The following is a 20001-nucleotide window of genomic DNA, read 5'->3' as shown; positions in this document are numbered from 1 at the left end:
TGAGTTGTGTGTACATATCTTTTGTGTCTTGTTTGCCTGGTTTGCGTTGTCTGTTTTTCCATGGAGACACACTCTTCGGCACACAAGGCAGTATCGGAAGACAATGAACAGCAACCCAGATTCTGGACTGTGGCGGTGCTGGAGCCGGCAAAGCCGGTGAGCAACAAGATGCGATGGCCTCGTCGCCATTGGGCCAGATCACTGTGTTGGGCCAGATCACTGTGTATTGCCAGACTTTAACGGCTCGGCTCGTGGACATGGCCACTGCCACGCGCACGGGTCATGAGCACGTGCAGCCTGTGGAACTGACAAAGCTGACAGTGGACATTCCAACGTTTAGTCATCACAATGCCAGGAAATCTGTCCCCAATTTTCAGAGTGATTTGGCCCTTTACAGGACCATTTCGGTTGTCTCGGAGCTTGACTTGCTCGAACGAGTCCCGCCCATTGCTCTTCGAGGTACCGCAGCACAGTGGCTGTGCCTGCAGCCTTCATTCATGTCCTGGGACCAATTTGTCGCAGCATTCCAGAATTCCCATCAGTAGACTACATTACTGCATCCGACATGAGCTGGACACCCAAACGCAACACCCAGATGAGGGTCTGTTAGTATATGTTCGGGCCATGCAGGAACTCTTTCAAGGCACTGATCCCAGTGCCACTGAGTCCACTAAGGTCTCACATGTTTTGCGATGGTGCTACCCTTGCTTCAGGCCTTATCTCTTTAGACATTCCTTTTCCTCCCTTGAACTTGCAGCCTTCGCCCAGCAAATCACAAAGACGCTCTTTTTGGAGCAACACCATGCTCCACCACCACCTGCTGACATTGCCCTCGAGCCAGCCTGTGCCTAGAGGGAGACAAATACTGGGACAGTACTCAGCCATGAACTTCCGTGGCGGCCCCGGATAGAGTACTCGGAGTGGAAAATCTCCATGGTGGGCATCCCTGCAAGACAAGCGATGTCCACGATGACTTCCCCCGCCCTCAGAGCAGCAACAAAATATTCTAACCAGAGGAGGTCCTTCTTGTGCTGCTTATAGGCTACAGGCACCAAGAGAGTACAGGGAAGATGCATAACAGCTTGGCTCATGCTACAGCTGTGGTCAGCATGGACACTACCAGCATTAGTGTCCAATGACGCACTCGACTCAATGTGTTTCCACCCAGGGAATCGGCTACGGCCCGTGGTGGTAACAAGCTCCCCAACACTGCCGAAGGCTAAAATTACCGAGGATGACCAAAGTGACATTTTTTTTCTGTTTGCCGAAGAACTTGCCTAGTTCTTTCTCACGTCTAATGGGTATTGTTCTCAATGAAGTGTGGTACGAATTCACAATGGCATGTATGAATGATGTCATCATTTCATTCAATTTTGAGGAACACCTAAAACACATTGCCATCGTTCTTAAGGAAATGCAGAAAGAGGGGCTTACTGTAAACCCCCAAAAAGTCGAATTAGCATGCTCAAGAGTTGACTTGCTCAGTTTTATTGTGGACGACGGCCAGCTTCATCCTTACGACGCGAAGCTTTGCGCCATTGCAGAATACCCTTGCCCACATGACGTCAAGAGCTTGCAGCATTTTCTGGGAATTATTGCATTCTACTGTTCTTCATAGCACGCTGCACAGAGCTCACGGTTCCACTTAATCAACTAGTGTGCAAAGGTGTAAAACGGAGTTGGAGTGAATCCAGGGTGTTGGAACAAAATATTTTTCTTCTGATTTTAGTTTCGTTACACTGAAAAAAGTTAAGTTCCAATTCTTCTTCGGGAAAAAAAAAAAAAAAAAACGGAGAGATCCGTAATGGTTCATAACAGTTTTGGTTCACATGTAAAGATTTTCAAAGCAAGGCAATGATATAAACAGTAGTTATTTTTCGCAATACGTGGATTATGAATTCTGAGATCATGCTCAGTGCCTTGACTCAAGGCACTGAGGATGATCTCTGAAGCAGCACGTCATCGAGTGTACTTGCTGTCACGATCGGCCTGCAGGGGTACCGACCTGCAAAATTTGCCCAGCCCGTTGCTGCTGCAGCGAGGGTGGCAATCTTCGGAGAAGCGACCTTGGAACCCTTCCCGGCTCGCTGCGACGAGTCCTTTTGTAAAGCCAACAATGAGTCTCCTCGTACAGCCCAGCGGTGCCGGCAAGGCTAGCTGTTCAGCAGACGAAGTATTGTTAGTTGATTCGCTGTCGCGTTCATGGTCTACTTGGAGCAAGAGAACTCCAGGAAAAGGGTACTTTGTGCTGCTTTCTCATGGGCCCCAGAAATTGTCACAGACAATGGACAGACGCAGAGGCGAGCTGCAGGGTCAGTTCTAAAATCAAGAGGCGCCTGCTTGGCTCAAGCGTATCAACCCCTGTCTACGACGACCCACTCCCCTCAGTGTGTTCCATGAAACAAAAGTGCGGAAGTGAGCGTGTGAACCCTCCCCCTCAAAGGCAGGTCCACTACGATGACTTTGGGATGCTCCCATTGGACGAAGATTGAACGGCAGTTTTCCTTCACCTAGGGATCTAGGGAGGACAGACGGTTTTTAAGCAGCTGTTTCCGGCTCGTCGGTGTGCTTTCTTTTTCAGTCATGCTAGACTGATGAAATGTAACATTCTCCACCCTTCATGTAGATACTGTAAATAAATCCCATATGCCTTGTTCTCGATGAGAACAAGTCCCTCCCTTCAACAATGACCTTAGCGTGGATGAGTCGGACAACGGCATGGGCCAGCTACCACTTATTTCATGCCCGACCCCAACTCTTACATTGCAAAAATGCGAGACCACGGTTCCGATATAACAAACGAACATAAATGAACAACACTACTTCAGTAACAATACATTGTACGTGTAGAAAACGTAACAATAAGCTCTTCAACGTGCAAGCGCTGGGTTTTTCTATGATGCTGATCTGCAAGTGCACCGAGCGGCAGGCTTGGATTAATGGACCACTTGACCGGCTATTGCCCGCACGATTCCTGCCCAAGATAAGCGCTAATGCTGACGTTGCCTGATGTTGGTTGATTTGGATTGCCAACTTCCCCCTTGAACTGAAAACCGATCAAAAATATTTCAGTTTCACTCCAAAACAAAATAATAAATAATGTTTCGGTCATGTTTTCATTACGGTGAAAAATATTGTTTTGTTTGTTTTTGTTTTTATTCTGTATCAACACACTGGGTGATTCTCAGCACAATGCATTTAGAACACTGACCAGTGCAATTGCTGAGAGCACAGCTCTAAAACTTCCCAACTTAAACAAGCCGTTTGTGCTACAAACAGACGCTAGCAACTATAGTCTAGGCACTGTTTTACTACAGGAATTCGAGGGGGAGTTGTGGCCAGTTGCGTTCGCAAGTCACACTCTTAACACCTGCAGAAAAAAATTACACTAACTGAGCACGAATGTCTTGCCACTGTATTCACGCTTAAAAAATTTGACATGTACTTGGACAGTGCCTCTTTTACTGTCCGTACAGACCATATGGCCCTTACTTGGCTGCAATGTTTACAGAAACCAGGAGGCCGCCTTGCTCACTGGATATTAATATTGCAATAATATTATTTTACCATTGAACATTGCACTGGTGCACAAAACAAAATTGCCGATGCACTCTCACGTGTGCCTATGGCCGAGCCTTCTTCCTCCCAGGAGCCACCATGTCTTGTTGCTGCTGTTGACACAGACCCATGATGGGGTATCTTGGTCAACAGGAAGTGCCTCCACAAGGTGCAACACAAAGACAGCCTCTGCCGGCATGTCCTCACACAGCTAGGTGGCTCTAGCATGCAATCATCTACCATTGCTGAGTTCGATTCTTAATGTACTCGCTGACGATGGCCTTTTGCTCCACTACATTTCACAAGTTGAACAGCATGATGTTAACTCCCCCTTTCACGTAGTTATCCCGAAAGGTCTCAGAACAGCCTTCATTAGTTGCTTCCAGGATTCTGCTTTGGCTCGTCACAGTTCTGCCACCAAGTCTTATGATATGTTATGTACGTTAGACTGCTACTTGGCCAGACATGCGGCAGGACGTTTTATGATATGCACGAAGTTGTTCGATTTGTTAACAAGTAAAACTACGTGGTGGTCTAGCACTGGATTTGATGCAGTAAAAGTAAAAGCCCCTGGAAAATTGTCGCGTGTGACCTAATGGGCCCCTTCCACTGTACTCCATGGGAAAACCACTACTTATTGGTGGTCACGGACCACTTTACAAAGTGGGTTGACTTATACCCATTGCGTGCACTTACTTCACAGAAAATCTGGCATTGTCTCCTCAATGTCTTCTCGCATTTTGACTTCCCACCAAAACTGACAACCGACAACGCCACTTACTTCACGAGTCGCACATTCTCGAAGGCGTGTTCTGTCTTCGGCATCAAACACAAAAAGACAAGGCCATGCTATCCACAGGCTAATATAACCGAACGAATCAACAGAATGCTTGAGGTCAACGCTTATGGCACATACATACCACCAATCATACGGAATGGGATGCTAAGCTCTCGGTAATGGCATTTGCGTCGCATACCACGATCAAAAGATCCACTGGTTTTACACCTGCATATCTGCACTTTGGCAGGGAAATTTCATTTCCACTAAACCATACCTTGGTAACGTCACATTCGGCCGATTCCGATAACCACCATTTCATGAATGCATGACATGCGAGGCTTCTAACCACTATCACTGCTGCTCGTGAGCAATTGCATAATGCTCAGTTCGAGCAAACACGCCAATATAACTCGCACCGCCGTGACGTTCAGTACAAACCAGGTGACCTAGTATTACATCATACGCATCACTTGAGCAACTCAGCTAAAGGTTTTTCGGTGTCCTTGGCATCTTAATGGGAAGATCCATTTGTTATTTCACGCCAGTTTGGCAATTTATCTTATCACTTGAAAGACACAACCGACACCTTAGTTTGACCAGTACACATCTTGGAGCTTGAATGCTATAATGTTTCACTCCCCTCTCTTAATGTTTCACTCCCCTCTGGAGCGCGAGGAGCGGCGACCAGGAAGCAGCTACAGTTGGTTTGAGGCTTCGGGCAGTAAAGGTTGTCTCTTGAATGGCTCTTGCACCCTGTGTCATCTCTGAGAGCCTCAGCTGGCTACTGGCTCTGAAGCGACGGCCCTGATGCCACAAAATGCTGTTATCGGTCATTTCTCAACGTCATCCACAACTTTTTCATTGGCATCTCATTGATTAGGAAAATTTTTAAAATTAGTTAATTAAACATATTTGTGCACAGTGAACGAGAAATCTGCTTCGTCAACCAATACTTTGAATAAGCTCGATTACTCGGGCTTATTTGCAGTTCTGCCCCAGGTGCCATAAAGCCAATGTAAAATGGCAACCAATATTTTGTGCACTGAATGATGGTATATTAAAATTTTCGGACTCCATCTGCACAAGTCGCGTCGTGAACATCATTGCCGCAAACGTAATTTCAGAGGTTCACGTTTCTGCCAAACTTTTAATTATGACCACCATTTTCCCCCCCTCCCCCACTAAGGTTCACTAAATACAAAACTTCACATAAGATCCTTGGCTTGCCTTCTGTGGCAGCAAAAGCATGATTTTGTGCAGTGTGGCCGTGCAGAAAATAGTAAAGCCCAAGTGCAAATTTAAGTGACAATTGCAGTTGCAATAGCGAATTTGTGACCAAGAATTTCCATGAATGCAAGGTCGTTTGTTGGCATGCTGTACTATCATCCCGGAAACCAGATGTGGTGCATGTGTGAAATAGATTTAGAACGTCACACACACGGCAATCACCCATTAGTCAATGCATATGTACCAATAGAGCACAAGAACCCATACTAAAATGTATAACGAAACTGCTGAGCTACACACTTAGAAAACTGTACCACCTTATTCATTCAGTGTGGCTTTCATTCCAGACTGCCCCATGAAATGAGCACCAGTTCAAATGATCTTTAGCTAATCTGTATATAGGCAAACACATAACACTTATATAAAACATTTATAATATGTTACAGTACAAAACAGTTTTCATTTCCTTATGGCCAGTTACAATTATGCCACCAAACACACCCGCACACCAAAGACGATGCTGAAACAGATTGCTCAGGCTTGGATTGCACGGCTAGGCGCTAGCCAACGCATGTCTATGGCTGTGTGGTTGCCACTGAACATGCACATCTTGCTAAATTTGACGACTTCATTCAAAATTAGAGTTTTGGCACAGTTTGGCACAGCTCGACAGTTTGGCGCAAGATGGCATAATTGACTCTGCACTTCGATCCCTGTGTGCTGGATAATACTTAGGTTTCCATCGATTCAACACTGGTTAATTCGATTTTTCGATTATTTTGATCCAGACTGAAGGTCCCGGCCTGCACCAATGCATTTCTATGGGCCTAAACTTTCGTTTATTCAATCCTAAAATTGTCCTTCACCATATGATTCAAACTTGAGCAGTCAGCACGCACATGCCTGACCCCTATGGTGACCCCAATAGCGACCCCTTTAGTGGCAGCATCTTAGGGGACAGTGAAAGCATTGAAACACATGTCATTTTCTGTCTAAAGGGCATCTTTCAGCCTTCCCTAGGGAATATTTTCAAGCAATAACCGTAGCCAACAATGTTCGATTATGGTATTTACCCTATTTTAATACGCACCTTATTATGCTATATTTTTTTTTTAAAAATTGGGCAGAAATTCGCCTGCACTAAAGAAACCAAACAAACATCACGGCATTTGTATGCCTTATCGCATAACACCAGTGTATTGCACCAAGGTAGCCTTTAGAGAAACGGCTGCCACTAAGCAACACATATTAGACCCTTCCTTGCCCATTTTTCGTGCTAAAAAATTGGGTGTGCATTAAGATTTCTACTTTGTTTAGAAGCTTTATTGTCATTTCTACATTACGTTTTCTATTTTGAATACAATGAAAGTGGGCGCATGTTTGATTCAGGGACGTGATAGCATCCGGAAAATATTGCCAAATGAATCAGCGGTGTTTTGGCGTTTTTTTCTGCATCTTGTTTAATTCGACCCGCCGAATAATTCGATCACTTTCGTCGGTCCCATCAGGGTTGAATTTACGGAAGTCAACTGTATTAGTTTTCTCCAGATGGCATGAATGGTAGTTCACAAGCATAAAACATTTGGGCTTGTTAGTTTTGCATATGCTTTAGCAAGAAGTGCTGAAGCACACGACACTGTCTGCCCTTTATGCTTCTGTGCTGTTACCTTAAAGGCTGAAATAGGCATGCCAGAGTCAATAGGCTGTTTTAGCAGAACGTTTTTGACGGTCCGCTCCGCTCAGCGGGCTAGCGGAAGCGCAAGTGCGCATGTGCGACCCGTTCAGCCGTGAGCGGGCGAGCGGACGGGAGCCCCCTCTCCGCTAGAAAGCTTTCTCAGCGGAGCGCGGCGAGCGGGTCAAGCGGGTCTAGCGAAGCAAAATGACTGCCCCCAGTGCTGCTGGCCCGTCAACGAGCTCGTTTGAATCGGGATTTGTAAAGCGCAAACCTAGAGTACACTTTAGGAGACACGAAGATCTTCTACTTCGGGAGGTTGTGGCCATCAACCCGTTCCAGAACCCTGCCATGTGCGCACGTTTGTTTATGCGGACCACGTTTTAGGTGTACTGAAATAGCAATAAGCCATGCCTTGGCTACAACACAGCATAACGGCTTTGTTAATGTAAGGATTATATATATATATATATATAAGAAATAAAAATGCAATGTATTGCATGAAATGCCTTCAGACATTTGAGTAATTCCAGATATATTATTTTATTGCGGCAATTCTTACAACTTGAGTATTATGTTCATAGCGGTTTTACCTTCTGCGGCAAGGTGGCGCGTCAGGCGAGCACATGCCTTTCGGACGCAGCCGGGCGCTCAGCTAAAACTGATTCTTCGTCCGCCGCTCCGCTAACTGTGAGCGGGTACGCGAGAGCGGAGCGGACCGTCAAAAACGTTCTGCTAAAACACTCTATTGTTCACGGCCTCATGCAACTTCATCATTAATGATGAGTAGGAAAGTATTTCTCCTTTTTTTTTTCTCAGACTGAATCTTCCAGTGTTGGGTGATGATGAGCAAAACGTGAACAAGGTGAAAGCAGGAGCCAATGTTTCAACAAGTGGACTTGTCTTCTTCAAGGTGGAAGAAGACAAGCCCACTTGTCGAAACGTTGGCTCCTGCTTTCACCTTGTTCACGTTTTGCTCATTGTCTTGAATTTCAATCTCCCACATTCCCCGTGTTTTCCCTAGTGTTCTGTGATGGTACACAAAAGACACAATGTAGTCACTGTCGAGATATGGTTTGAGCCGCAAAATAAGACATGAACTAAGAATAGACATGGCCAAGTGCACACTTGCAACTCATTAAATTTCCCGATGTTTCACTACATATAATCTCAGACAAATGCACAACACAACGAATGACTTAACAACAGGTCGACACCAAATTATGACATCCTATCACTGAGAAAATGAAACTGATTTCATGGAATGCAACAACGGAATGCTGATGCACCAGTCGCCAAACTTTCCGATATAAAACACCTCCACCCTTTGCTAAGTCTTTCGTTGTGTTGTGTGCCTGTCTGGGGCTACATGTAGGGATGCGCTGAGAAATTAAATCAGTTGCAAGTGTACGCTTGTCCATGTCTATTCTTGGTCAGTGTTTTATTTTGTGCCTCAAATCGTTTCTACCCATGTGCCAACTAGCCCGACAACAGATGTTACTGAGTACTCACTGCTATTCATTAGATATTAATGTTTTGGCTTAGATGTTTGGCATTTATACTTGCAAACGTGCAAAAGCACTTATGAGTGCAGCCATGAAATGAGGGATGCCAATAGACATTGCCTTTCTGCCATTCCACTCACTGCCACAATGGCAGCACCATTTGTCAATGTAAACTATCTTTACATTGTAATAGGTATTGAAAAGTGCACATGTATAAAAATATAATGAAAGCTTTATTAAAACAAAAAGCATAGGTCACTTACCATATTTATCCAAATCTAATGGACACTTTTTTACAAGAAAATGGGTCCGAAAATTGCCTGTACCTTACAATTGCATACGAAACCAAAACCGCCGTTCGCGGCGTTGGCAACAGCTTACCATCAGAGCAGTCAGAAGAGGCATCATCGCCAATCTAAAATGGTGACAGAGCACATTTTCGTGAAGGTTGCTGTGGGTTCATTTTGTGCTCAACTACAATCTGGAGCAGTACTCTTGGTCAATTACTTTCGAAGATACTGTCAGTTTCACAAGATTTCATGCGACTCGGCACTGGATGTGTCAGCATATAAGGCCGCCATCATTTCTGACACTGTCCCAAGGTCGCTATTTGTACACAGTGCCAGGAACGCTGTCAGCCACGTACTTCAAGAAGTTTGATTCAGAGCCATGCAAAAGAATGTGAAAGCGGTAGTAGTAAAAGCGATCGCTCAAGAATATCATCCCTGTATGCTTGGTACCTGTGGCCAATGAAGCACAAATGACGATGGCAGCACGCTGCTTTCATTATCAAAGCTCATTAAAAGAAAATTTATTCTGTGAAAGTAAATATTCTTTTATAAATCAGGGGCATGCTACATTCAGGTGTACTTTTAATTTTTTGCTTTCAACTCGCAGAAGTGAGTGCATGTTAGGTTTGTGGGCACATTATAATCAGTAATAATAATAATATTTGGGGTTTTACGTGCCAAAACCACTTTCTGATTATGAGGCACGCCGTAGTGGAGGACTCCGGAAATTTTGACCACCTGGGGTTCTTTAACGTGCACCTAAATCTAAGCACACAGGTGTTTTCGCATTTCGCCCCCATCGAAATGCGGCCGCCGTGGCCGGGATTCGATCCCGCGACCTCGTGCTCAGCAGCCCAACACCATAGCCACTGAGCAACCACGGCGGGTCACATTATAATCAGGTAAATATGTAATGATAGCTAACTTGCATACACTGATTACTGATCACATGGGTCGACTCCAACATTGTTACGTTTCACAGTAGAGTGTCGATGCACGCCATTCTATGCAACCTTCAGGGTTCATTTAATAATGTACTGCTTCTTTCAACTGCAAAACATCTTGCTTGAATCTTATCACAAAGCATTTTCTTTTCAATTGAATCATAGTCTCATTACACATTTTGGTCAGTTGTTGGCTCCTTTAAAGCAGGTCACCTTTTTAGTGAGCCTTGAGACACAATTCCTTGGTGTTTGTGCTGCACAGCTGCACCAATTGACATTTCATAAAGCTGTCCATATACCTGGCAGGCTATCGTATGAGACAAAGTGTGCATAGTGTAGTGTTCGTAACTGTTACTGCATTATTTTTGTACGCAGCTTTGCTGGGATGAAGCTAACATGTCATAAAATGCAGACAACAAATAAAATGAAAACTTCCCATACCAACTACACTACAGGATCCATACTGTAGAGCTGTGATGTGCACCATTGCTTTTCTACTTCGTTATAACCTTCCACAATCACGAGAAAGACACAAACAATGAGCGAGAGTGGCTGTAAATGTGTAAACATAGCGAAGAAAAAATGGGAGGGGGAGGAGGGGGGTGCCCATACCAGATTGAACTTGGTATGGCTAACAGGAAGCAGAGGCCTCTGGAACCTCTTCTGGCTGCCCACTGCACCGGCAAGAGGAGGTGCCGACAAACTGGCTGTCACAAAATTGAGAGTGTCTACCCAGCTTTGCAGCTCTTTGGCGTCTCTGGAACACAGCAAACAAAGGCATAGTTGAGCTAATATGGAGAACCCCAGAGAGAAGGAAGACAAGTATAAAATGAAGGCTTCTCTTGAAATTCTGATGCGTGTGCTCTCAAACTCAAAATTTACGCTACCTACAGCAGACTGCCACTTTCTGCAATGAAGACAAAGAAGGCAGGCGTAGTAAAATGTGAAGCATTACTATGCACAGAAAATTGTGCTACACACCTATAATGTGCCTGCGGTTAACCATCTGCTGTAAGAAAATCATGCCTGGGAGGATAGTCTGCTGTTTAGTAAACTTACACTTTGTACCCAACAGCAATGCTCAGCTACAAGTGGAATCCCTGTGTGTCCTTGCTTTCAGCTTTCATGGCATAACATAAAGAATGAGATACAGCATAAATGTGCAAAACAAGCTTATATTATCTGGCTTATACAGTATGTAAGAACGGCCTATATTTTAACATTTAACTGCTGTCATGGTGGCTTCACAACAAAGTCCATAAATGATAGGAAAAGACAAAAGCAAATGCTTTAGGGCAACAATACACAAGTCCTCTTGCTTTAACATTTAATTTTTCTCCATGCATTTTAATCCTCCAATCTGCTATCTTTTCGCAAGTTAGAGAAAATACAGAACAAGATAAACATGCTTGCAGGAACATCACAAAGAAAAAAATGACAGTGAGCAAACCCACTGACCAAGCAGGTGCTTCTTGAGGTCAATAGTTCTTGCTGTAATACACAAAGGATTTATTTCTCTAAATTTTACATCGCAGTTTTGTTGTACAGCAGAATCTTGCTACATTTTCACTATAGTATAGCAAGGGCACTGCTCTAATGAAGAAATGCCCCAAGTCCTAATTAATTGCCAATAGATGCCCGTGTATTTTTCTTCCAATATATTGAAGGTGAATACAGCAAATATACAAGTGCCTAAGAAATAAATCGAGTTCTCAAACTGCGTCCGTAACACAGTAAATGTTAGAGCTAGCTGGTAACCTTTCCTGGACAGGTCCAAGTCAGCTTTTGTCCGAAACAATGACATGCAACCTTCAAACACTCCATCAAGGAATCTGTCACTCATGTAAAGTGCACTGTTGTTGTACTGTAGTGTTTTCAGTCCAAAATGGAGTACATAAGCTCTGAACTCACAATGGTTTACTTGTCAAACGCTCTCTTGAACATTGTAGCCCCAATGAATACTATTTTACAGCCAACTGTGGCTGCTTGCCTCTCAAAAGGCTGAGACACCTCCATTCATGCTGCTGCATCTAGCTGCGAGAATCGTGGCATGGTGAATAGCAATACAGTAAAACCTCGTTAATATGTAGCTGGCAGGGAACGTGGATCACGTGGTCAAGTACGTTCTTTATTTCGGGAAATCCTCGGTGCACACGCACACATGCAGTCTGCGTTCCGTCCCGCCACACCGCACGCGGCTTGCTCCGCTGATTACTTCACTCACTCAGTTCGTTGTTGCGCGCTCCCCGCATGCCAACCGCGCACACACGCCTTCCATGTTTTCCCTCACCGCCACACACCGTTTCCTAACGCACCATGCCTGCTACTCTACACAGTTGCCTACCATCTCGTGCCTGCGACTCTACGCCACCTGGCATCGGCCCGGTACCCTCACAGATCCTCCCCCCCTTTTATCCCATGAAGAGGGCTTCCAAGGCACATGATAAGGGCTCAGCTGGTCTGTATTAGCGAGGCCTTTCCATTTCCCTGTCTCCGTGTCTGTAGGTATTGCGTCCAATGTGTGCAGTCCCTCTAAATCGCCCTGTGCGTCGAGGGGCAAACTTGGCTGTGAATCCAATGGCTGCCTTACTTAGTGGGTGCGTGTCCCGGAGAACCAAGTTTCCAACCTGGACGGTAGCTGGAGTTCATTTTTTGTTGTAATACTTTGCCTGGCTGACTTTTGCCAAAGTTTGGTGGTCCTGTACAAAGGCCCAGGCATCTCAAAGGTACACATCCAGTTCAGCAGCTAGGGCATGAGGCTCAGAAGGGGGCACCTCGGTGCCAGCTGCCTGATTGTGATGGCTCCACGGGTTCCGTAGTTCTCGCCCATAGCAAAAGAAGGCAGGCGTAAAGCCAGTAATTACACTTTCAGATGAGCGCATTGCAAGCGCCACTTCGGGCAGCCTTTTGTCCCAGTCCCTGTGGGAAGTGCAGTAGCCCACCAGGCATTGTTTAACCATTGCGTTATGGCATTCCACAGTGTGTCCTGCTGGTCTGTATGGGACTGTGTGGCTCTCCTTGATTCCCCAGTGCTGGAGAATGCCTTTCCACAGTTTGCTTATGAATGGTTTGCCATTGTCACTAGAGATGGAGCTAGGCACACCGTGCCGTCAAAAAACATTGATCATTTTATCTATGATCAATTTGGAGGTAGATGCACGTAATGGGAAAAGCTCCACAAACTTCGTGAACTTGTCCAGCACCACCAGGATGTACTTGTGGCGCCGAGGGGTTGTGGGCAGTGGCCCAATAAGGTACACACTTAGCTGCTGCATTGGATGGGTGGCCCATGAACTGTCCATTCGCCCTTTTGATTTTTGCTGGTGAGGTTTAAAAGCCTGTCACTGCTGGCAGCTGCGGATGTAACGGGAGATATCGGAGCAGATACCAAGCCATGTGAACCGGCTCTTCATACGTTTTCAAGTTTTAAAAAAAAAACCTAAATGCCTACTTAGGAAGTGGTCATGCTCCATTTTCAGCGCCATGTCTCGTAAGTGTTGGGGAAGCCAGGCGACCTTATGTTCACCGACCATGTACATAAGGATACCATTGTTCGAGATTTCGCTGTCATCGGCTAGGTCCTGTACCCTCTTAGACTCTTTAGCGTCACCAGGTAGAAGGCCACACTTTAAGTACTGTAGCAGCTGCAGCAGCAGTGGATCCTTGCATTGTTCCAACTGGAACTTTGCAGTGTTGGTGAGTGGGGACACATCAGTCACGTCAACAGGGGCTGCTAGTTCAAAACGAATGGTTTGTTATGGCTCTTGCACTTCGATTGGAAACCAGTCCTCCGCCAAACAAGGCTGAGCATATTTGGCAGCAGGGGTGGGGCATCTGCTTAGTGCATCCGCTGGGATGTTGGCCCATCCTTTACGATGCCTTATGGTACACTTGAACCCTTGTAATCTCAACACCCAATGTCGCACTCTGCACGATGTCTGCTCAGTTGTAAACATCCAAGCCAATGATGCATGGTCACAATGCACCTCAAATGATGTGAATTCGACATATGGTTGGAATCGATATATCGACAGCCCACACCACAGCGAGACATTCCCATTCTTGGATAATATAGTTCTTTTCAGCAGCGCTGAGGGTCCTGCCTATTAATGACACAGGCCCGAGTTCACGTTCGACTTCCTGCCACGTTCGACTTCCTGCAAGAACACTGCCGATATGCCAGTGCCACTGGCATCTGTTTCAATCACAAAGGGCCTGTTCAGGTCAGGCAATACCACAGCCACTTCTCCTGCCAGCGTTAACCTGTCTCGAATGCTGTCTGTTGCTCAGCACCCCAAACCCAATGGGCTCTTTTCGTGAGGAGAGCTGTCAGGGGTCTGGCTTTGTCAGAAAACCAGGGGATAAAATTTCTGTATTATCCCACAAGGCCCAATAACATTTGGAGCTCCTTGACTGCTTTAGGGCATGGGAACTCGGCAGCCGCTCGCACCTTGTCCGGGTCAGGTTGACATTTGCCTGGAGAGATTACATGTCCAAGGAACTTTAATGCTTGTTCACCGCATGTAAGATTGCTGGGATTGATTGTCAGACCTGTAGAGCCAATTCTTCGCAGTACCTCATCGATATGTTGTAGGTGGTTCTCAAAAGTTTCTGAATAAATGACCACATCGTCAAGAAATGCCATGCAGTAGTTGTGTTTTATGCCTTCTAACACTTTGTCCCTGAGAGACTGAAATGTTTCTGGCCCATCTGCTACCCCAAATGGCATTCGCTTAAATTGAAAAACTCCTCTATAGCACAGGAATGCAGTCTTCGGTACATCTTCGGGAACAACCGACACTTGAAAGAAGCCCTGAGCACAGTCGAGGCTCGTGAACCACCTTGTGCGGCTGAGCTGAACCAGTACCCAGTCTGTGCGGGGCATGGGATATGCTGGCGCAGTTGTGATTGCATTTAAGGGTCTGTAGTCGACCGCAAGGCGATATCCTCCAGTTTTCTTCTTTACTAATACAGGGGCACTGGCCCAGGAACTGGAGCAGGGCTCAATGATGTCTTAGTCCAGCAAATTTTGGATACATCCATAAAGAAGTTCTCTCTTTTGGCTATTAACCGGATGCAGCCTGCATCTAACTGGTGGGTTGCCTGTGTCTATTTTGTGAACCACCAGGGACGTGCAACCTGGTAGAGTGGTAGAAATATGGTTATGGTCTGCAAAGATGTTATTAAGTTTCTGCTTCTGCTCCTCCTGAAGGTTCTCTAAACTACACTCGCCACTCTCAGTGGTATTGTGGCATACATCCTGCACATCTGCAAAAAATGCTTGTAGAGGGCTGGCCACATTTTAATCAGGACCTTGCTTATCGCATTGCAATGCTGTCTTACAGACTGACAGGGGTCGGTGCCCAGCATCCAATGCACATGGCCGCTTCGGTGCCTGTTTAAATTTGTCGAGCCCGTATGGGTCAGAGTGCCAACCTTGGCAAGGCCCATGTGGAGAGAAATACCTGCCACCTCAATAAAATCCTAGCTAAGGACAACATCCTACCCAAGGACAACACGCTGCTTCCTGGACCCACCTTGCCAACGAATATGACAGCAAGCCGATTGTGCAGTTTGTGACCAGCCCTGAACAAGCCTGTGTTCGTGCTTCTTCCCTGAAGGTGGCTCCCACGCACTTGGCCGCCGCAATGGCATGGCTATCTATTTAGCTCATGCTTGCCCCAGTGTCCATGAGTGCATAGAGGACACTGTTACCAATCAACAGTTCAAGCAGTGGTTCTTCATTTTCCGGCTGCTGCAAGCACTTGCAGGGACGTCGCATAGCCATCGGCCGGAAAAGAGGAATTGCAGTGAAAACAGCGGGGTTGGCTGCGTGATCTAGCAGTACTGTATTGACATGCAATGTGGCCAAAACCGCCACACCGCCGACACGTGATACTGCGGTTTGGCAGCTTGAATTGCGGGATACCTTGCGTCGCTTGAAACCTGAAGTTCTGAGGTGCTCTCCCAAGTTGTTGCCGTGCCGAAGTGTAGTTGTCCCATGTGTTCAGCGCGCGAGCGAACGGCACAGGTGAGGGGTTCCACTCCGAGACACAAGCGTGAAGCGTTGTTGACTGCGGACACCCAGAAGCTGAAACTGCTGCAGGCTGCAGCTGCCACTCTCATTGCCGGGCCGGGAGGGTTTGGTTGGGCGTTGCAGTGGTGTGCGGAGATGAATAGATGAAGGCCAAATCAGCTGCTGCTTGTGCAATACGCGGTGGTGGCAGTGGCACCTAGCGCAGGCGATGCTAAGTGCGTTCCATGATAGGGCCGGCCGCCTTCTCCATTTCTTGAAGGTTTACGAAGCTCATACTGGCTTTTAGGTCTTGGAATATCCGATGCATTTGTCTCCGCACATATTCCACCTTTAGGCATCTGAAACAGGCTCCGCTATATGGTCATAGCATTCGGCAATGACGTGAATGAACTGCTTGAGGTTTTCTGTCGGATGCTGAGTGCGCTGATCTAGCTCTGGTTTTAGTTTAAACTTGTAGTCAATGGTGGTAAACTCCGCTGTAAATTCGGACGTGAAGGACTGCCAGTCGGGGAGTCGGGGTGCGCACTTGAGAAGCGCCACCATTGTTTGGCTGATCCCTCCAACGCTGCTGGAAGCAATCGCAAATGGCGGGCAGGGGGGGATCCCCGCAATATCGCAGTACTCCGAGTACTTCTCCAGAAAGTTCTGCGGCTGGTGTCGGTCTTGGTAGCCACCGAATTTCGGCAGTGGGACGGGCGCACTTTTGATGTTGAGCACTGGCCCCGCGCTGGTTGTCTCGTCGGGCCTAGCCATGTTGTTGAGCAGCGTGGTGCGCAGAATTTGAGCTGTATCACCCACGAGTCTCTCCCTTTCCATTGTGGTCCAAGAGGTTGAAGCCAACAGTCCTTGGACGACCGAAGAAGGCAGGAGAGGCTGCGCAACTGTCTGGGTGGCACTAGACGATTCATGGTCCTCCATGTTAGGTCCGGTCGGACGAGTCCCCCCTTGTCAAGTACGTTCTTTATTTTGGGAAATCCTTGGCGCACGCACACACACGCAGTCTCCGTTCCATCCCACCGCACCGCACATGGCTTGCTCCACCGATCACTTAACTCACTCAGTTTGTTGTCGTGCACTCCCCGCATGCCGACACACCATTGCCTGCCATCCTGTGCCTGCTACTCTACACAGTTGCCTACCATCTCGTGCCTGTGACTCTAAGCCACCTGGTGCTGGTCCAGTACCCTCACAATGTACACACTAAGCGATGTACTAATTAACCAGCAATGGCAGATGAGTGGCTATAAACTTACTGGTGAGAAAGGAACAACATATTAATTCTCATTCAAACACACACGAAGACAACTTTTATTTGTGAGCAGGCCTCAAAAAATCTAATTTTCACTTGGCACCATGGCGGCCTTGCAATGACGACGGCATCCTCAAACTCGGCAAGGCTACGAGCCATGCAGTTTCTCCATCAGGCCCCACTTCTCTGTGAATGCCTTCAGGATGGTACGCACAGCGTTGGAGACAGAAGGGCTGTCACCCACTTCCACATTGTTGTAGTGTATGACTTGGAAGTGCCAGATGCTATGGCAGCAGGAAACATGTATTGACCAGCATTTTTTGACATCCCTATCAGCAGGGACTGCTGTCTGTGAAAAGTCTGTGGGCTGCAATTTCACCATCTATAGTCTGCACTCATGACATTTCTCTGAAAAATGAAGTACAGTAAAACCTCGTTAATTTGAACTCAGTTAATTCGAAATGCTGGATAATTTGAAGGTTTTCTGCGGTCCCAGATTTTCCAAAGTAAATTTGACCATATAATTTAAACCAGCGGCCTAGGCCAACCTGGTTTATACGAAGATTTGGAGTGCTATGCGGCAATTCCCGATACCCATTTCACCGCAAACTAGACGAAGCGACGGCCATTTGGAGCCGCAAGGCGACGCCACATATCAATCGCGATTGTTTATAGACAAAGCACCCGACCCGTAGTACTGCTAGCACAAAAATCAGTCCACGGTACGCCCTGCGCACTGCCGAAATGCGTGCCTGCAGAGGAGAAGATGTGCTTCACTTCAATACAGCGGGCATACTGGCTTTTGTCACATGCTCTCGTTCCCCACTCCGCACGCTCCTCGCAGTCGCAGCGTCAGCGCGTGTTGCATGCCACTGCCACTGGCTGCCGTTCACCCATGCTCTCTCCGTGCCTGCGGCAACATGTGTGCGTGCAACGCCGGTCTGCGCCGTTTCTTTGTGTGCGGTGGTTAGGGGTGTTGCAGCTAGCGTGGCGGTGTTTTTTTTTTTTCTGAACTGTGCACAAGTGCCAGTTAGTGAAGATGCCAAAGTATAAGACTTTAACGCTGCAGAAGAAGTTCTGCTTGATCCAAGAAGCGGGTAAAAAAACATGTTCCAAGACCGAGTTGGCTGAAAGGCGCAGTGTGCCCCTCTCGACGTTGTCCACAATATTGAAGAACAAGTCGAAGGTACTGGAGGCCTACAGCAGGACATATTCTTCGAAGCGGTTGCGAGTACAGGCTCCCATGTACCAAGATGTGGAATCAGCTTTACTTCGCTGGCTGCAGAAATCAAACGCAGCCCACCTTACCGTCAATGGAACGATACTGCAGGAGAAGGCCAACAACTTGGCTCTACAACATGGGAACAAAGAGTTCAAGTGTAGCAATGGATGGTTCAGCCATTTTAAAGAGCACAATAATTTGACCTTCCTAGCCGTCTGTGGCGAGAGCGTCGTCGACGGCTGGAAGAAGCACACGTTGGCTCCGTTGCTTAGCGAGTACGATGCAGACGATGTGTACGACCTTGACGAGGCAGCCCTTTTTTACAAGATGCTGCCCACAAAAACGTTTGCAGCAAAGGACACCACGGTCAAGCGTCGAAAGCAGGGCAAGGAAAGAACTACCATTCTGTTCGGCGCAAACATGTGTGGTAAACACAAGCTGCCGCTGCTTTAAAAATGCACGGCTGCCGCCACGGGATGAGCTTATCTACCGGCACAACAAGAAAGCCTGGGGCACAGGCGCAATATTTGAAGATCACGTTCGGCAGCTTGACCGCAAGTTCGCAGCCACAGGCAGGAATGTACTCTTCGTTGTTGATAATTGCCTGGCGCATGGTGACATCCCACACCTGAAAGCTATCAGGATGGTATTTCTTCTTCCGAACACCATGTTGATCTCGCAGCCAATGGACCATAGCGTCATTCACCAGACGAAGAAGATTTACCACCACCACCTGCTCAAGCACAAGCTCCTTTGCTACGACAACGGCAAGGAGTACTCCATCGACCTCATTGAGGCCATATGTCTTATTGTATATGCATGGAAGCGAAGTGATCAAAGTGGAACCCACTTTGATCATGCGGTGTTTTGAACACGCTGGCTTCTCGAAGGAAAGCACCGTCGATGCTGATGTTGACTATTCATGTGCACTTGATGAAGAAGGAGCCAAGTATTGCGACCGCATCAATGCACTCTGTGCAGAAGATAGCGAATCCGGTGCAGTCGGCTTCGCCGAGTATCTGAACTTTGAAAATGATCAACAAACATGTTACTCAGACTTGGAGAGTGAAGCTACTGCTGATGTGACCATGTGTGATGACAGCGACGACGACGCTAACGAGCCCTCCTGAGCATCCGCTCTCGGGGAAGTTAGCGGATTGCTGAACGTTATCTGCAGTTTTGTTGAGTGACAGTGGAAATTCTCAAATGCTCCACGTAGGTGGCCAACTAGAAAACATGACCCTTGGAACCTCGAACTACAGGATGCGGTAAACAAGCATCTCTGATTACTTTAAGTAATCCAAAGATTGCCGAATAAAGGTAGTGCATTCCTGCAGCGAAATTTTTTGCCTGAGTTGCATTTTTTTGTGTGTTTGGTTAATTCAAGAACCTGCTCAATTCAAAGGTTTTTCGCAGTCTTGATCACTTCGAATTAACAAGGTTTTACTGTAAATAGTATGCACTAACAGTTTGGCATGTGGTAAGTGACTACGGCTTAAGCAGTCAGCCAATGCAT

General features: G+C 46.8%; 1 protein-coding gene across 4 annotated transcripts in view; it reads right to left on the bottom strand.

The window, feature by feature from the left end:
- The window catches only part of LOC142585764 (PH and SEC7 domain-containing protein 1-like), a 472093-nt gene that overhangs the window by 13178 nt on the left and 438914 nt on the right, over positions 1 to 20001 (bottom strand). For all 4 annotated transcript variants that reach the window (XM_075696783.1, XM_075696756.1, XM_075696773.1 and 1 more), the window contains one exon: positions 10590 to 10734. In XM_075696783.1, the coding sequence (XP_075552898.1) occupies positions 10590 to 10734 (145 nt within the window). The remainder of the gene's footprint in view (positions 1 to 10589; positions 10735 to 20001) is intronic.

The sequence above is a fragment of the Dermacentor variabilis genome, chromosome 1 (genome assembly GCF_050947875.1).
Source record: "Dermacentor variabilis isolate Ectoservices chromosome 1, ASM5094787v1, whole genome shotgun sequence".
Classification (NCBI taxonomy): domain Eukaryota; kingdom Metazoa; phylum Arthropoda; class Arachnida; order Ixodida; family Ixodidae; genus Dermacentor; species Dermacentor variabilis.
Note: the sequence above shows the minus strand (reverse complement) of the source record. Positions and strands in the feature narration are given on the sequence as shown.